The sequence below is a fragment of the Salvia miltiorrhiza genome, chromosome 1 (genome assembly GCF_028751815.1).
Source record: "Salvia miltiorrhiza cultivar Shanhuang (shh) chromosome 1, IMPLAD_Smil_shh, whole genome shotgun sequence".
NCBI lineage: Eukaryota > Viridiplantae > Streptophyta > Magnoliopsida > Lamiales > Lamiaceae > Salvia > Salvia miltiorrhiza.
Window position 1 is genome coordinate 58,686,397 of NC_080387.1, and position 18,864 is coordinate 58,705,260.

General features: G+C 40.6%; 3 protein-coding genes across 3 annotated transcripts; 1 reads left to right on the top strand and 2 right to left on the bottom strand.

Moving 5' to 3' along the window:
- Positions 1-8,007: 8,007 nt before the first annotated feature.
- On the bottom strand, positions 8,008-8,921 carry LOC131010747 (uncharacterized). Its single transcript, XM_057938413.1, has 2 exons — positions 8,074-8,921; positions 8,008-8,014 (listed from the first exon to the last, which is right to left on the bottom strand). The coding sequence occupies exons 1-2, from the start codon at positions 8,682-8,684 to the stop codon at positions 8,008-8,010; spliced, it is 618 nt and encodes a 205-aa protein (XP_057794396.1). The 5' UTR covers positions 8,685-8,921.
- A 3,323-nt stretch (positions 8,922-12,244) lies between these two features.
- On the top strand, positions 12,245-14,805 carry LOC130998845 (putative pentatricopeptide repeat-containing protein At3g08820). Its single transcript, XM_057924252.1, has 2 exons — positions 12,245-14,470; positions 14,609-14,805. Exon 1 carries the CDS (start codon positions 12,323-12,325, stop codon positions 14,345-14,347), a length of 2,025 nt encoding a protein of 674 aa, XP_057780235.1. The 5' UTR covers positions 12,245-12,322; the 3' UTR covers positions 14,348-14,470; positions 14,609-14,805.
- A 334-nt stretch (positions 14,806-15,139) lies between these two features.
- LOC130998851 (histidine-containing phosphotransfer protein 1-like) lies at positions 15,140-17,529 on the bottom strand. The gene is made up of 6 exons (XM_057924261.1): positions 17,112-17,529; positions 16,636-16,766; positions 16,460-16,528; positions 16,153-16,224; positions 15,729-15,801; positions 15,140-15,453 (listed from the first exon to the last, which is right to left on the bottom strand). The coding sequence occupies exons 1-6, from the start codon at positions 17,172-17,174 to the stop codon at positions 15,403-15,405; spliced, it is 459 nt and encodes a 152-aa protein (XP_057780244.1). The 5' UTR covers positions 17,175-17,529; the 3' UTR covers positions 15,140-15,402.
- Between the last annotated feature and the right edge of the window lie 1,335 nt (positions 17,530-18,864).

Genomic DNA, 18,864 nt, shown 5'->3' on the forward strand with positions numbered 1-18,864 from the left:
TAAAATCCTAAATATTACATAAAACTTAAATAAAATAAAAACAATTCCTAAAAATTAAACTACTCTGGCCCTAGAGGTCCGAAACGTGCCCAAAGGTGCTCCATCAAATCATATCGGAGCTGAGCATGTAGTTGTCTATCTCGGAGAAAGCTATCCCTTCGCACATATTCCTCGAAGGACACCGGTGTTTGTCCAGCACTCTCCGTCGAACCACTGCTAGACGCCCCGTCATCATCTCTCCAGTTGGCAGCCGCTTCACCTTCGTGTTCCACAATCATGTTGTGGAGAATGATGCAATACAACATGATGTCCTTCAGGTGCTCTACGTACCAATTGCGCACCGGACTTCGAATGATTCCCCACCGAGCTTGGAGGACTCCAAAGGCGCGTTCCACATCCTTCCGTGCCGATTCTTGCATCTTCTTGAACCTTGCCTCCTTCGGATTGGTTGCCATTAATGGACTCTTCACGAAGCAACGCCACTCCGGATATATGTCGTCACACAAATAGTAGCTCATCCGATATTCGCGCTGGTTGGCATGAAAGACCACCGGCGCCGCAGTTCCTCCTAACACGTCGGAGAAGAGAGGAGACTGATTCAGCACATTGATGTCGTTGTTCGAACCAGCGATGCCGAAGAAGGCGTGCCAAATCCACAAATCGAAAGAGGCAACGACCTCCAATATCAAGGTGGGCTCTCCCTGATCCCCGCGTGTGTATGCGCCGTGCCACGCCTTTGGGCAGTTCTTCCACGCCCAATGCATGCAGTCTAAGCTCCCGAGCATCCCGGGAAAACCATGTCTCGCCTCGTGCATATGAAGAAGGCATTGCACGTCAGTTGCCGTTGGACGGCGCAAGTAATGGGCTCCAAAAGCCCGTATGACCGCCTTGCAGAACTTCTTTATGCATACACGACCGGTTGAGTCCGCCACTTTGAGATACTCATCGAACACATCCGCACTAACCCCGGTGGCTAATTGGCGGATAGCCGACGTGCATTTCTGCAAAGGAGAAAGAGAATCTCGACCGAGTGCATCAATGCTCATATGGAAGAAAATATCTTCACCTTGAACAGCCTCGACGATGTGCAAGAACAGCTCCTTCTGCATGCGAAATCGACGCCGGAAAAAAGTAGGGCCGTACGTTGGATTGTCGACGAAGTAGTCTTGCATAAGACGTACATGAGCCTCTTCACGATCACGGTGGACGTATGATCGGGGACGTTTGGCACGCGCCGGCTCTGGTGCCGGTTGGGGGCAGTATGATTGAAGCAGTTGTTTCTGCAACTCAACCAACTCCATGAACTTTTCAGCGACTTCGTCGGAATCGGGCGAAGAATCATGTTCAGGTGACGACATTTTTGGAAGAACGAATATGATATTTTGCAAGAAAAATTGTAGGAGGAAGAAGGAGTGAGTTGTGATGAATGAAAGTGAGTTGTGATGAATGAATGAAGGAGAAGTATTATTTATAGAGAGAAAAGAAGATTAAAAAAAAAAAGGAAAATGGGCTCAAACGGACGAAAGAGCCGTTGGGGGAAAAAAATCGAAAAATGGTAGAAAAAAACGTTGAAAAATATTTATTTATTTTTATTTCGGGCACGTGCAGAGCACGCGCCGCTCGAGTGCTACCCGAGCACTCGAGCATTCCTCGAGGAGCTCCCCCCCGCAACGCACCTTGTAACACCCTAATCTAATTAAAGTGTTAAAATGAATTTAAATGACTTTTGACAGCGAAAAACATAAGGATTTAAATTATAAAGAAATTCAAAGAAATAAATTCCTAAATAAAATATTTGAAATAATTTTAAAAGAAGGCCAGCCATGGAGGAAAAGCTAATATGATAACATTAAACCTGATAAGTTATATTAAAATCTCAAAAGTAGTTTTAGACTTTGAAACTATACAAGCAAAAGGCTAGATGTAACTACGCCATCATATTTTTCAAAATATATATATACTTGACGCGCCCATTCGATCCTCCACGCGTCTCCAACCTTAGTTACCTGAAAATGTTAAATATGGGATGAGCATATGAAATATACTCAGTGTGGGAAACATGCAATAATTGTCCACGTTAATAAAATGGTCAACACATACGCACTGCACTGTACTGATAACTGAAATTCGCACGGTGGCATACCAAGGACTTTAAAGTCCTGGACCCATTGAGCAGGCCCCTGGCGAATAGGTTGCAACCTTAACTGTAACATGAAATCGCATTGTGGCATACCAAGGACGGTGAAGTCCTGGACCCATTGAGCGGGCCCCTAGCGATATAACTGAATTTACAACACATATGGCAAACACATAATATTAAAATGGACAACAATTAACCACGGCATGTACTGAAATAAATCCCACACCTGAATTTGAAGTTCAACTTGAAAGCTAATTCTGATAATTCAAATTAAAATCCATGTCCTAGTCGCGCCGCACCTAGTCAGATAAATTCGAATAACAAAACATAAGGGCCTAATTGAACTTTTAGAAAATAATTTAAAGTATAAGACCATATAAAATAATTGATCTAATGAATCAAATAATAAAATGTATGCTTCTTATAAAAAAATTTGGGATCAAAAATACCAAACCCAATATAATTAGAGTAAAATTAAAATCTGAAGCCCAGCTACTAATTATACTAAGCCCAACCATCTTAAATTAAAACCAATCCTAGGGCCCAAGCCCATTCTTTCCTTCACCCTAATTTAATCACACTCCCACCATACACACACACATCTCACGCAGCCTCACTCCCTCTCTTCTTCTCTCCCTCTCGGTGCCCTGCCCCCTCCCCTCTTCTCAGCCTCCTGCCGCCGCCACCAGACGGCACGCCGCCGCCGGAGGCCGCGACTCTGCCTCCCCCTGTCCTCTCCTTAACCTCTCTCCCTCTCTCCCTTTCCATCGACTTCTCTCCCCCCTTCTGCCCTTCTCCTCGCCGCTCCAAGCCGCGGCTGACTCCTCCTCCGGCCTCATCCTCCGCCAACCGTCGCCTGCTCCTGCCCAACACCACCCTCACCTTTCTCTCTCTCTTCAGCCGACAGCGCGGCCACCCTCGCCGTCCCGCGACAGAGAGCAGCGGTTGGTCAGGCCGCCTCCCTCCGTCCCAGCTTCGGCGCTGCTGCTGTACTTCTTCCTGTCTCCGGCTGCCGTGGCGCACAGCGCGCGGCAGCGCTGCTGCTCCACCGCCTCTCCCCCTGTTCTAAGCCACAACCCCCCTTTCCAGTTCATTCTTCTATTTTTCCCTTTTCTTCTTTTTTTTGTAAAAGCAGTGAATATGCATTCTAATAAATTTAATGCTGTATATGCATGTTTGAATTTGAAAAAAAATAAGAACTTTTGTGGGAGTTTGGTTTTGTGCAGAAATGAAAAACAGTAAATGAAATAACTTTGTAAAAGTTATTAAAATTACCAGCTTGGATTCTGTAGTGAGAGATGGAAATGGATTTATATGGTGTAGGAAAGCAGATGAGGAAAAAGCGAATTGGGGATAATGAATTGAGGTTTAAATAGAGAGAAATTCGTGGGTTGCAAGAATTAAGTTTCTGCTTCTTCAAGCTTACGTACATAGAATATGTGGCTGACAAGAAAATACTGAAATTGTGGATGAGGGAGCTTTACTTTCTCCCCAAGAATTCGAAGTTGTGGCTGAGGAGCTTATCCTTGCTGTTCAAGGATAAGTGTTCTTGATCAAGGATAAATGTTCTTCAAGATGAAGTTAAAAAAATTCGTATTATTGAAGCTCAAGTAAAAATATATGGCTGAAGATGAAAAATAGAATTGTGGTTAGGGAGAAAACACGTAGCTGCTGTTTCATGTATTTCAGTCGAACATTTACTAAATGTGATGGCTCTTAATAGGCTCTTTCAAACTCTAGCCCATTAAGAAAAGAAAATAAAGAGTACTAATTAAGGCCCAATGAAATTTTGTAAATATATTTATTTAGGCCCAATTTGAGCATAAGAGTTTTGATTTGCTAAATTTATAATCTGTAACTTAAAATTATTTATCTAACTAGGGGCACGACTATACCATTTACTAACTTGCTACATAAATATATTCTTTTCATGATATAAAAATAGTTAAAATTTAAATAATGAAATCAAACAAAATAATTAAATAATTAAATGGGTTTCGGGCTGTCACAACCCTACCCACTAAAAGAAAATTTCGTCCTCGAAATTTAACTTACTTGGTTCTAAGTGGGGATAGCGAGCTAGGATTTCTTCTTCACGTTCCCAAGTTGCTTCATCAGGTCCGTGCCTAGTCCACTGAATTTTTACTAAGGGTATTTCTTTACCTCGCAAAACCTTTACCTTCCGATCCAGTATGACACTCGGCTCCTCTTCGTACGTGAGGTCCTTATTGATTTGAAGTTCTTCATGATGAACGATGTGACTAGGATCGTGCAGATATTTTCGCAGCATGGAGACGTGAAACACGTTGTGTACAGCCGACAATTCTGGCGTTAAAGCTAAACGATAGGCTACGTCTCCTATGCGCTCGAGGATTTCAAAAGGTCCTATAAATCGAGGCCTTAACTTCCCTTTCTTGCCGAATCGTAGAACTCCTTTCATTGGTGCTACCTTGAGAAATACTTTTTCACCAACCTGAAAATTTAACTCCTTTCGCCTGCGATCAGCATATGATTTCTGTCGATCCTGAGCCATTTTAATCTTCTCTTTTATTTTCTCGATGACCTCAACCGTTTTCTCAACGATTTCCGGGCCCAACACTTTTCGTTCACCAACTTCGTCCCAATATAGTGGCGATCTACACTTTCTCCCATATAACGCTTCGTATGGAGCCATGCCAAGGGTCGTTTGAAAACTGTTGTTATACGCGAATTCAATCAAGGGCAGGTGAGTTTCCCAGTTGCCTCCAATATCCATGATACTAGTTCGCAGCATGTCTTCAAGAATTTGAATAGTCCTTTCAGATTGTCCATCTGTTTGTGGATGATATGCTGTCGAAAAATTGAGCTTAGTTCCCATGGCTGCATGTAAACTTTTCCAAAATCTGGACGTGAATCTTGGATCTCGATCAGAAACAATGGATACTGGCACTCCATGTAGTCTCACCACCTCTTGCACGTACAATCTCGCCAATTGGTCCATCGAATAAGTCATTTTTACAGGAAGAAAGTGTGCTGACTTAGTAAGTCGATCCACGACTACCCAAATTGCATCGTGACTGCGTGTTGTCTTCGGAAGTCTCACTACAAAATCCATTGTAATGTGTTCCCATTTCCATTCGGGTATCTCCAATGGATTCAACAATCCAGACGGTCGTTGGTGTTCGGCCTTCACTTGTTGGCACGTCATACATTTTCCAACATATTCAGCTATCGATCTCTTCATGCCTCTCCACCAAAATGTTTTTCGAAGATCTTGATACATCTTGGTGCTTCCAGGATGTGCCGTGTAGGTCGTGCAGTGTGCCTCATCCAGAATTTCCTTTATCAACTGCTTGTCTTTAGGGACACAAATTCTGCCTGCATATGTAAGCGTTCCATCATTTGCCAACGAGAAACCCATATTATCATGGCTAAGTCCCTTATTCTTCATCTTCTGGAGGAAGTTGTTGGTTTCTTGGATTTTCTTAATTCGATCTCGTAATGTAGGCCTAACAACTAGCGTTGCGAGCATAGCTTCCTTGGCATTCGGAGTTATCACTTCGAGTTTCAACTTTTCAAATTCTCTTATCAAAGTCTCCTGTTGAGTCATCATCAAAGCTAGTTGTCCTTCACCTTTTCGGCTAAGTGCATCTGCCACCACATTAGCCTTTCCTGGGTGGTACTGTATAGTACAGTCATAATCCTTCACGAGTTCTAGCCACCTTCTTTGTCTCATGTTCAGCTCTTTCTGTGTGAAGAAATATTTCAAGCTTTTGTGATCGGTGAAGATCTCACATTTTCCTCCATACAAGTAATGTCTCCAAATCTTTAGCGCATGAACCACAGCGGCTAGCTCTAGATCATGTGTAGGGTAGTTATGCTCGTGTGGCTTCAACTGTCTGGATGCATAGGCAATAACTTTCCCTTTTTGCATTAGAACACATCCCAAACCTTGTTTCGAGGCGTCGGTATAAATGACAAAATCATCTGATCCATCAGGTATGGTTAATACCGGTGCTGTCGTCAATCTTCTTTTCAGCTCCTGAAAACTTTGCTCGCACTTATCAGTCCACTGGAACGCAACTCCTTTCCTTGTTAATTGTGTCATCGAACCCGCTATCTTTGAGAATCCCTCGATGAATCTTCTATAATAACCAGCGAGTCCAAGAAAACTCCTTACCTCACTTGCATTTGTAGGTGCCTTCCAATTACTTACAGCTTCAACCTTAGCTGGGTCCACCTCAATTCCATTTCCAGTCACCACGTGACCAAGAAAAACTACTCGGTCTAGCCAAAATTCGCATTTCTTAAATTTGGCATAAAGTTTTTCACTCCTCAATGTTTCCAAGACGATCTTAAGATGCTCTTCATGTTGTGCATTATCTCTTGAGTATATCAAGATGTCGTCGATGAAAACTATGACGAACTTGTCCAAATATGAGTGAAAAACACGATTCATCAGGTCCATAAATACCGCTGGAGCATTGGTTAGACCAAATGGCATAACTACAAACTCATAATGACCGTATCTTGTCCGAAAAGCTGTTTTCGGTACATCGCTACCCTTTATCTTGAGTTGGTGGTAGCCCGACCTCAGATCAATTTTTGAAAACACCTTTGCACCCTTCAATTGGTCGAACAAATCTTCTATCCTTGGTAAAGGATACTTGTTCTTGATGGTAAGTCGATTAAGCTCACGGTAGTCGATACACATACGCATTGTTCCATCTTTCTTCTTAACAAACAAGACAGGCGCTCCCCAAGGTGATACACTTGGCCGTATGAATCCTATGTCCAAAAGCTCTTGTAGTTGTGTTTTTAATTCCTCCAATTCTTTTGGCGCCATCCTATATGGTGCTTTTGAAACAGGTGCTGCTCCAGGCATTAAATCAATCGCGAACTCCACTTGCCTATCTGGCGGTAATCCAGGTAAATTCTCGGGAAAAACATCGGAGTAATCACGTACCACTGGCACACTTTCGAGAGTAAGTTCTCCATCTTCTTTGCCTACAATGCTTACGAGATAAGCCTCGCCAAAGCCTTTGTTCAAAATCTTTATTGCTTTCATCGCAGATATCACCATAGGCATTTTTCCTAACTTTGATCCTTGAAATGAAAATTCTTTCTTTCCTGGTACGTTGAAAGCAACTTCCCTCTCGTGACACTTAATTGTTGCAAAGTTTCGACTTAGCCAGTCCATTCCTAAAATCACATCGAAGTCGTGCATCTCTATGAGGTACAAATCGGCTTCAAGCTTTCTATTTCTAAAGTTCAAGGGAATTCTCCGAGCAATCCTATTCGTCTTAATGCATTCTCCAGAAGGGACACTTATGTTCAAGGCTAAGTTTTCTACTTCACAAGGGATATGATTCTTTTGACAAAACTTTGCAGAAATGAACGAGTGCGAAGCTCCAGAATCAAATAGAACAACTGCTGGTGTTCCAGATATGAGTAACGTACCAGTCATTGTGTCATCGTCCTCTGCTTCTTCTTGATCAGCTAAAGCGAAGAATCGAGCATTTCCTTTCTTTTCTGGCTCTTTGCCTCCTCTTTTGTCTGGTCCCACATTTTTCTTCCCTTCTGGCGCATTATATATCTTTTTAGGACAATTATGTGTAGTGTGCCCCGGTTCGTGGCAAAAGAAACAAACTCTTTTACCCCACATGCACTCTCCATAGTGATATTTTCCACATTTCTGGCATTGTGGTCTTGTCCCCGTTGTTCCTGGATTAACGCCTCCACCAAACTTCGGCCTCTTATCTTGGAAGTTTCCTCCGCCTTGATTATAGTTCTCCCACTTCCTTTTCATAGGTTGATTCGCTGGCTTTTGTGCAGAGATGTTTGACCCAAGAGCAGTTGCCACCTCTTCGGCTCGCTTAACCAAATCGCTAAAATCTTCAATTACATGTGCAGCCATAATTCCCTTGATGTCAGTTCTCAGTCCCTTTCTGAACCTAGCTATCATTTTATCTTCTGTGTCAACTAGGTGTGGTGCAAAACGAGCCAACTCATTAAATTTCCTCTCGTACTCCTCTATAGTCATATTTCCTTGTTTCAACTCAAAGAACTCGGTTTCCTTCTTTTCTCTGAATGACAGAGGAAAGTATTTATCCATTACTACTCCCTTGAAGATTTTCCAATTGAGAACATTGCGATCCTCTTCTCCCAACAGACGATAGAAATGTTTCCACCATTGTCGAGCGTCCTCTTTGAGTTGAAAAACAGCACATGAAACTTTCTGTTCCTCGGTACAGTTGATGTGAGTGAAAATCCGTTCAAGCTCTTCCAACCACTCTTCAGCTGCTAGCGGTCCATCACGTCCATTGAATCGTGGCGGATTATAATTCCGAAATCGCTCTACCGCTTGATCCATTGTGTTAGAGGTCTGGTTTAGGTCTCGCTGCGTGGCCTGAGTTTGGGTTTGCTGTTGGACAAAACCTTGTAAGGCGCTCAGAAATTGACTCATGAAGTCTCCTCCATTAGTTGGATGAGGTTGTCCAGCTTCTGCTTCGGAATTTGTATTTGAGTTCTCGGCGTGGTGGGAATGTGCACGCGTATTCCTCATGGTTCTATATTCAGAGGCACTATCACATAAATAAGGGATTATAAAACAAGACTTTTCTAGGAAAATGCTAGGTTATTCCTAATTCGAGGACTATATTCAACATGAAAAGTTTGAACTCATCAAATCTCAATGTCATGAACTGTAAAATTCCGAAATAAAATTCATAGCTGCAATAATCTTCAACATAATAACTTGTATACTGAACTTTCTCATAATAACTTGCATAATGAACTTGAACTTTCTGATAACAACTTCAATTATTGCAGCAAGTTTAACATAAATTCGGAATATAAACAGTTTATACTCATCCCCTTGAAAACTTTTAAAATAACTTTTACCTTGATGTCGGAGCGCGTAGTGGTCGAATGGCCTTGTCACACTTGACTTGAAACATTTTAAGAAAAATTTTATTTTGCAGAGTCTACAGGAAAGTAGACCTGCTCTGATACCATACTGTAACACCCTAATCTAATTAAAGTGTTAAAATGAATTTAAATGACTTTTGACAGCGAAAAACATAAGGATTTAAATTATAAAGAAATTCAAAGAAATAAATTCCTAAATAAAATATTTGAAATAATTTTAAAAGAAGGCCAGCCATGGAGGAAAAGCTAATATGATAACATTAAACCTGATAAGTTATATTAAAATCTCAAAAGTAGTTTTAGACTTTGAAACTATACAAGCAAAAGGCTAGATGTAACTACGCCATCATATTTTTCAAAATATATATATACTTGACGCGCCCATTCGATCCTCCACGCGTCTCCAACCTTAGTTACCTAAAAATGTTAAATATGGGATGAGCATATGAAATATACTCAGTGTGGGAAACATGCAATAATTGTCCACGTTAATAAAATGGTCAACACATACGCACTGCACTGTACTGATAACTGAAATTCGCACGGTGGCATACCAAGGACTTTAAAGTCCTGGACCCATTGAGCAGGCCCCTGGCGAATAGGTTGCAACCTTAACTGTAACATGAAATCGCATTGTGGCATACCAAGGACGGTGAAGTCCTGGACCCATTGAGCGGGCCCCTAGCGATATAACTGAATTTACAACACATATGGCAAACACATAATATTAAAATGGACAACAATTAACCACGGCATGTACTGAAATAAATCCCACACCTGAATTTGAAGTTCAACTTGAAAGCTAATTCTGATAATTCAAATTAAAATCCATGTCCTAGTCGCGCCGCACCTAGTCAGATAAATTCGAATAACAAAACATAAGGGCCTAATTGAACTTTTAGAAAATAATTTAAAGTATAAGACCATATAAAATAATTGATCTAATGAATCAAATAATAAAATGTATGCTTCTTATAAAAAAATTTGGGATCAAAAATACCAAACCCAATATAATTAGAGTAAAATTAAAATCTGAAGCCCAGCTACTAATTATACTAAGCCCAACCATCTTAAATTAAAACCAATCCTAGGGCCCAAGCCCATTCTTTCCTTCACCCTAATTTAATCACACTCCCACCATACACACACACATCTCACGCAGCCTCACTCCCTCTCTTCTTCTCTCCCTCTCGGTGCCCTGCCCCCTCCCCTCTTCTCAGCCTCCTGCCGCCGCCACCAGACGGCACGCCGCCGCCGGAGGCCGCGACTCTGCCTCCCCCTGTCCTCTCCTTAACCTCTCTCCCTCTCTCCCTTTCCATCGACTTCTCTCCCCCCTTCTGCCCTTCTCCTCGCCGCTCCAAGCCGCGGCTGACTCCTCCTCCGGCCTCATCCTCCGCCAACCGTCGCCTGCTCCTGCCCAACACCACCCTCACCTTTCTCTCTCTCTTCAGCCGACAGCGCGGCCACCCTCGCCGTCCCGCGACAGAGAGCAGCGGTTGGTCAGGCCGCCTCCCTCCGTCCCAGCTTCGGCGCTGCTGCTGTACTTCTTCCTGTCTCCGGCTGCCGTGGCGCACAGCGCGCGGCAGCGCTGCTGCTCCACCGCCTCTCCCCCTGTTCTAAGCCACAACCCCCCTTTCCAGTTCATTCTTCTATTTTTCCCTTTTCTTCTTTTTTTTGTAAAAGCAGTGAATATGCATTCTAATAAATTTAATGCTGTATATGCATGTTTGAATTTGAAAAAAAATAAGAACTTTTGTGGGAGTTTGGTTTTGTGCAGAAATGAAAAACAGTAAATGAAATAACTTTGTAAAAGTTATTAAAATTACCAGCTTGGATTCTGTAGTGAGAGATGGAAATGGATTTATATGGTGTAGGAAAGCAGATGAGGAAAAAGCGAATTGGGGATAATGAATTGAGGTTTAAATAGAGAGAAATTCGTGGGTTGCAAGAATTAAGTTTCTGCTTCTTCAAGCTTACGTACATAGAATATGTGGCTGACAAGAAAATACTGAAATTGTGGATGAGGGAGCTTTACTTTCTCCCCAAGAATTCGAAGTTGTGGCTGAGGAGCTTATCCTTGCTGTTCAAGGATAAATGTTCTTGATCAAGGATAAATGTTCTTCAAGATGAAGTTAAAAAAAATTCGTATTATTGAAGCTCAAGTAAAAATATATGGCTGAAGATGAAAAATAGAATTGTGGTTAGGGAGAAAACACGTAGCTGCTGTTTCATGTATTTCAGTCGAACATTTACTAAATGTGATGGCTCTTAATAGGCTCTTTCAAACTCTAGCCCATTAAGAAAAGAAAATAAAGAGTACTAATTAAGGCCCAATGAAATTTTGTAAATATATTTATTTAGGCCCAATTTGAGCATAAGAGTTTTGATTTGCTAAATTTATAATCTGTAACTTAAAATTATTTATCTAACTAGGGGCACGACTATACCATTTACTAACTTGCTACATAAATATATTCTTTTCATGATATAAAAATAGTTAAAATTTAAATAATGAAATCAAACAAAATAATTAAATAATTAAATGGGTTTCGGGCTGTCACACACCTACTCGACCGCAACGCCCTCCTCGAGTAGCCACTCGAGGAGTGCGTTGCGGGTGCTCTAAACGCCAACTTTCCAAGGGGATGTTCTACTCTCCTGGTATGGGTCCATATCTAATTCATTTATTTAATTTTAATTCATTAATTTTTAATTATATTAATTAATTAATTTTAATTGAAATTAATACTTTCTCTATCCATAAAAAATAGTTCTAGAATGGAACGGTTCGAGTTTTAATGAAAATGACTTCTTATTGTGAGAAGAGAAAATATCCAATTTAAAAGATAATGTTAATAATGATAATTATTTGTATTGTGAGTGAAGAATATTGTTCATCGTGTGATAGTTAGTTTCCAAAATTAAAAAATGATTAAATTTTGTGGATAACTCAAAATAATAAAAATAGATTATTTTTTGTGAAGGGATAGAGTAAATCTTAATTACAATTAATGAATTCTATTTGAAAATTAATGAATTTTAACTGGAATAAGTTAATCATAGTTATAAATATTAGTAATAATTATTGTTTAATCTTAATTGAGTTTTTTGCTTTTGGAAATTCAATATATTATTTATTTTTATTTTTTTGAGAAATGGAAATTCAATATTGTTAATATACAATATGCGCATACAGATAGAAATCACTCCCCGCCGTCTTCAACAGTCAAAGTGCATCATAAAGATGCCATTTGAAACTTTAACAGTCTCTAAATGGAGATCAACGCGGCTCTGTTTCAAAGCTTGAAATCTTTGATCCAGCTCAAGAATGTGCACGCCCGCCTCTTCCGATTCCACCTTCATCGAGACCAATTTATTCTCAACATGGTTCTAAAATCAGCCTTTCACTTCAACCGCCCTGACTACGCCACAGCGTTATTCAACGAGACGCAGCCCAATTTCCATTTATACCACACCATGATTCGTGGGTTTGTTTCAAAAGATCATTTTGACGACGCCATTAATTTCTTTCACGTAATGCGCCGCGAGGGATTTTTGGCCAACAATTTTATATTCACTTTTGTTCTAAAATCTTGCTTGAAGAACATGGACACTAAACTTGGTATGAGCGTCCATTCACTGATTGTGAAAGAGGGTTTTGAATATGATTCATATGTGAATACTGGATTAGTGGGACTGTATTCAAAATTGGAGCGTTTGAGTGATGCGCGGAAATTGTTCGATGAAATGCCTGAGAAAAATGTGGTCTCGTGGGCTGCGGTTATGAGCGGGTATGTTAGCGTTGGGAGGTTCAAGGAGGCTGTTGACTTGTTTAGGGATTCGTTGGAGGCGGGTTTGAAGCCGGACAGCTATACACTTGTTAGAGCATTATCTGCGTGCAGTCAGCTAGGAGATTTGGTGGTTGGAGAGTGGATGCATAAATATGTGGTGGATGTTGGGATGGCGAGGAATGTGTTTGTGAATACTGCATTGGTGGATATGTATGCTAAGTGTGGAGATATGGAGAAAGCGCGCACCATCTTTGATGGGATGCACGAGAGGGATATTGTTACTTGGGGCATTATGGTGCAGGGTTACGCGGCCTATGGTTTCCCAAAGGAGGCTTTGGAATTATTCCATATGATGCTGAGAGAGAATTTGGGGCCGGATCACTATGTCATTGTCGGGGTGCTCTCTGCTTGCGCTAGGCTTGGGGCTTCGGAGCTCGGGGAAAGGGCTTGCAGCATGATGGATAGGAACGAGTTCCTGTGCAATCCTGTTTTGGGGACTGCCTTGATTGACATGTATGCGAAATGTGGTAAAATAGCTCTAGCTTGGGAGGTTTTTCAAGGAATGAAAACCAAGGATCTTGTGGTTTTCAATGCGGTCATTTCTGGTCTAGCTATGACTGGCCATACCAAAACGGCATTTAGTTGTTTTGGTGTGGTTCAGAAATGTGGATGGAAGGGTGACGGGAACACTTTTCTTGGTCTACTATGTGGATGTGCTCATGCCGGTCTTGTTGAGGATGGGCGGCGTTTTTTCAATGGAATCAGTGGCTTATATTCTTTGGATCCTATTCCTACTATTGAGCATTATGGAAGCATGGTTGATCTTCTTGCTCGAGCTGGTTTGTTAAACGAAGCTCATGATATGATCTTGAGCATGCCGATGGATGCCAACTCCATAGTCTGGGGAGCTCTGTTGGCTGGATGTCGGCTGCACAAGAATACTCGATTGGCAGAGCATGTATTGGAGCGTTTAATTGAATTGGAGCCGTGGAACTCAGGGAACTACGTTCTTTTATCAAATATTTACTCAGCTAATCAGAAATGGGATGAATCGGAGAGCATTAGGGCAGTGATGCACGAGCAAGGGATTCAGAAGATGCGTGGCTGTAGTTGGATAGAGGTGGACGGTATTGTGCACGAGTTTCTGGTTGGAGACACGTCTCATGCTATGTCGGGTGAGATATATGGTAAACTCTCCGAGCTGGGTAGAGAGCTAAGAGAAGCTGGTTTTGTGGCTGCCACGGAATATGTGCTGTTCGATATAGAAGAGGAGGAGAAGGAGCATTTCTTGGGGTGCCACAGTGAGAAGCTGGCTCTTGCATTTGGCCTCATTGCTACGAAAGCAAACTCTGTTATTCGGATAGTTAAAAACCTGCGCGTGTGTGGTGATTGTCATGCGGCCATCAAGCTCGTCTCTAGGATTACTGGGAGGGAAGTTATTGTTCGTGATACTAACCGATTCCATCATTTTGTGGATGGCTCGTGCTCTTGTGGAGATTATTGGTGAGATGATGCACTTGAAGTTGTGATTTGATGAAGAGCAATGGAGAGGTCTCTGAGATCTGAAACACAAAAATTGCAGCGTTGCAGAAGCTGTTTTCCATAGACGACGCTCCTCCTCAGTCATCAGGTTATTTCGTTTCTTCTGCCTTATGGTTTTGGAGTTAGTTGTGAATCTTTAGTTTCGTCTACGATTTTAAATGTTTGTGTTATATGTGCCTGTGTTTTTTGTCCAAGTATTTGACTTTGTGCCTGAATTCTTCTTTAGGTAATGAGAATATAAGCAACTGGAGAAAATATTCAAAGTATCTCAGAGTCCAATTCGAAGGCGAGGAAAAACTGTGTTGCATTTCTCATATTTTGCTGCTCACCATTTGTAGCAGACTTCATATTTGATACATTAGTAACAGTATTATTATTATTATTATGGTTTTTCGCATTATCAACTAAAATTAACATTGATTACTAGTTTGGTTGAGAGATCTAAAAGATTGAGGTAGAAATTTGAAGGTACTCAAAGTTTTATGTTGTAATAATAATCTTATAGACCCAAATAATCGAGATAAGTAATACTACTACTTCAGAGTAGTGTTACTTTCATATTCAATATCCAGAAAAATTATTTTAATCTTTTTATCCGCTCGAAAGAGGGAAATACAAAATAAAAAACAAAAGGGCCTAATGAATCAAGCAACATGACATGTATATTAAGGGGTTCAGTTGAACAAGTAGACTTTCAGTATTTAAGTATCTATAGATACTCTAGAAACAATGAAAGTGTAAGGGAAAGAGTTGCAAGTTTTAATGAATCAATCTACCTATAAGAAGTTAATATTCAGTAAGAAGCAGATTTCCTGTCTGAAAATACAGGCATTAGCGCTATAGAACAAGATGGAAAACAGTATTAACAGCTACATGGCATTTGCAGAATGTTTACACAGAAGCCATAACTCGAGCACAAGATTTGTAACCGAAAATCGAATTTAATTCACACGAAACATTCACCTCAATCTCTTCAGATCTACAACTACCACAGATGCTTTCAGTCACATGTGTAACAAGTCATGCTATGGCGGGAACTGTCCCACCGGCTTCCACAATTTGTCGCTCCAGCTGCATTTTTTAACAAAGGGGGTTGTTATGCAGAGAGTCGAAGCATAAAAAAAGCAGCTCAGTGTAGCAGAAATATAAGTGAAAGAAACGTGATAGATATATAGACAGGCCTAAATGGACACAGGTAGGGACACGAATAAAAAGATCGATACACATACATTGTTCGATAAGATGACTCAATTAACAATACCAAATTCCAACGAGACCAAATATGGGATGCAATGGTTGTTAGGTTTGTGTTCCACCTAGAATGTGAAGATCTACAAAAAACATACCCTAAACAAAGCCTCGAGCTTGTTCTTTACAAGAAAGTACTCGTGCTTTACTTGCTGCAAGCATCTCAAACACCTGCATCAAAACAGTAGAAACAATTTCTATCATCAACTATGAGTCCATCCAAACAAAATGAACATGGCCGATGTATGCTCCGGATTAGGGGCTACAATTCGAGCCTTTTACTATTCCACAAGTTTAATATTTGTAAAGACTAAAGCAGTTATAGGGCATCACTCATCTTATACTAGACTGAATATTATAGGGTATCACTCATAGCAGTTATGATCTAATCTACACAACATTTATCAACTTAAAACAAATAAATCAGCAACCATAAGCCTCGTTTCTGTCCTGATTCGAGCATAGCTCCCAATCACCTCCTTGGCAACGAATAATTACATGAGCAGAAAGTCGAGAACTCACCCATCGAGGTTCTTCTCTTCACAGAAGTTTCTGAATGCAACACACATGTTCTTCACTCTTTGCGCACCTATGCTGGTATTAGATGAAACGAGGATCAAACAATGCATATAAAACAACTACAAGAAAACGAACAACCACACTAGAGCTGCAGCCAGATCAGATCTAAATCTACACACTCTCAACACAAACAGCTAGATGCAGAACACAAATTCAGAAGGCATGATCAAATCATAGGATCTCAACTTCAAGAGTTCATATTGATGAAACGGTGTAGTTTAGTTTATTTTGAATTATTGATCATTATTACCTTGAACTGCTGCCTTTGAACTGATGAACATGGGCATCAACCTGCTTGAAATCTACAACCTGCTGCTGACTACAAAAACACAAACAAGGAAAAGAAAAGATTTAGCAAAATTCAGAGCCATGAATCATAATCTAAAAAAGAAGAAAAAAAAATCAATAACAAGAAATGAAACTCACAGAGCAGTTGCTAAATTATTCAGAAGCTTCTCAGAATCCTCAAAGAAGAGTGAGACAACTTCACACACAAAATCAGGGTTGCTCTCATCTTGCAATTTCTGCAGCTGTAGATACTGTTCATCCAAGAAACCCTTTTTCCCAAAAATTTTAAAACAAAAATAATGTTAGTTAGAGATCCTTCCAAATTCTTGAAAACATAGTATTTTTTATGAAGGGCTGGAAACACAAAAGCGCTCTTAAAATTCTTGAAAGAGTTCTTGAAAAAAAAAATCTCATACATATATGATTGGAATCACGAAAAAAGTTAGATTGACAAAATTCACAGAGCTCTTTGAAGTTCTTGAAGAAAAAAAAATCTATCAAGATTCAGTTATTCTCATATAAAGCATACGAAAAAGAGTTTCAGCAAATCTTGATTGCTTCTTTTGCTTAGAAAAACAGTAAGAGATTAATAGAAGAGAGAGAGAGAAACTAACCTCGCGATAAAGAGAAGTAGAGAAGTCAACATACTGTTTCCGCAGCTGCCCCACAATCTCCATAGCTCTCTCTGCTCAAAATCTCTCTCTTCAACCGTACGCACAACGCAATCAAAGGCTTCCTTTTTGTCACTTGCAGATCGGATTGAGTAACAAAGGGTGTGATTTAAACGTGGGAGAAATTGACTTGCCAAAGCAATAGACAGGTAATTAGTGGTAATTAAGTATTCATAAGTGGAAATTAATTAATGATTAGTTTTTTCGTCTTACGTGAAAATTATTAATGATAAGTTTTTCGTCTAAAGTGGAAATTATTCAATGATAATTCTTTCGTCTTGTTGCAGTCCAATGATGTGACGTAAGCTTTTATTTTGGGAAAAACGCAAATCGTTTTAATTGTACTTTTATTTGTCTGGCTTTCGTCTTTGTATTTCAAAGTCTATGTTTTTAACTTTTCTATTTTCATTGTTTTTGTCTTTTTAATTTATTTTCACTTTTAGAGAAAGGAAAACGAAACATAAGGTTGTAAGGGGAAATGGGATAATTATGAAAATCTAAAATGAAATGTTTAAAAAGGAAAAGCAAACCTTTTCTTAAAAATAAAAGTAGAAAGGGTATTAAAAATAAAATAAACAAAAGCACACATACAAAACTCTAAAAAATAAAGTGTTAAAGTTTTTTAAATCATGCAAAAGATAACTTTTTGATTTAGTGAATAGAAAGTTGTAATTAGCATTATAATGATGAATTGTCAATACTATAAATCATATCAATTCTCTCTCTCACACACACACACACATAAAACAAGTTAACGGAAAATATCAAACTACATTTATAAAAATATGGGTTAATTACGCCAAAAATCATGAACTTTGGGCTCATTTCCAAGTTTGCCATGAACTTTTTTTTTTATCAAATTTTCCCTAAACTTAAGGGCGTGATCAATTTTTCCATGATTTTCGAAAATCCCCAATTTGACTGCTGACTTGGCACCATTTAAGTCACCTGAAAGCTGACTTGGCACCGGCGACGATGTGAAGAAACGACGTCGTCCTATACTCGTGATACTACGTCGTTTGATAAAAATTTTTTTCCCCAAAACTGAAAATTTTCGCCGTCGTCGTCTTTCTTGTTCCTGGCAGATCTTCGGCGCGAAATGGAATCGCAGAGAGAGAAGGGAAGAGTGGAGATTAGATCTGAGGAGGGTTTGATTAAGGTGTTAATCGAGCTTTTAATGGTGGCTTTGGAAGATCGTAGCGGTAATTTGGGGGAGGGCGACGCGAGATCTGGGGAAGAAGCAGATATTTTGAGGGAGAAGAAGTCGACGACGGCGATGGATGTTTGGGGAAGAAGAAGAACGAGGGACGGAGGTGACTGGCGCGGCGGCGGCAGGAGCGCCGGATCTGGTGCAGGTGCCGGAGGCAGAGCAGAGCCAGAGCTTTCCTCCACCGCCTTCCCCGACCACCATCACAGATCCACCGTCTTTCCTCCACCGCCCTCCCTCGAGTCTTCTCCAGCTCCCTCGAGTCTTCTCCACGCGAAAAGGGCTGAAGGAATTTTGAGCGAATGGATTTTGAGCGAATGGAATTGGAGGGAGAGAGTTTTCAGAGAGGATTTTGAGCGAATGGAATTGGGGATCTAGGGCTCCTATGGCGGCTGGGTTGCTGTCAATCGGAGGGAGAGAGATAGAGGGAGGCGGCGGCGCCTCGCCGTCGCCAAGGAGGAGGAAGGTGGAGGCGGTTTCCACCGGGTT

Excerpts from the sequence above, each read along its gene's own strand:
- LOC131010747 (XM_057938413.1), bottom strand. The coding sequence starts at position 8,684 with ATGAGGAATACGCGTGCACATTCCCACCACGCCGAGAACTCAAATACA.
- LOC130998845 (XM_057924252.1), top strand. The coding sequence starts at position 12,323 with ATGGAGATCAACGCGGCTCTGTTTCAAAGCTTGAAATCTTTGATCCAG.
- LOC130998851 (XM_057924261.1), bottom strand. The coding sequence starts at position 17,174 with ATGGAGATTGTGGGGCAGCTGCGGAAACAGTATGTTGACTTCTCTACT. Across the intron at positions 16,767-17,111 it reads CTACTTCTCTTTATCGCGAG|GGTTTCTTGGATGAACAGTA; the intron begins GTTAGTTTCTCT and ends TTTGGGAAAAAG. Across the intron at positions 16,225-16,459 it reads TTCAAAGGCAGCAGTTCAAG|CATAGGTGCGCAAAGAGTGA; the intron begins GTAATAATGATC and ends ATCTAATACCAG.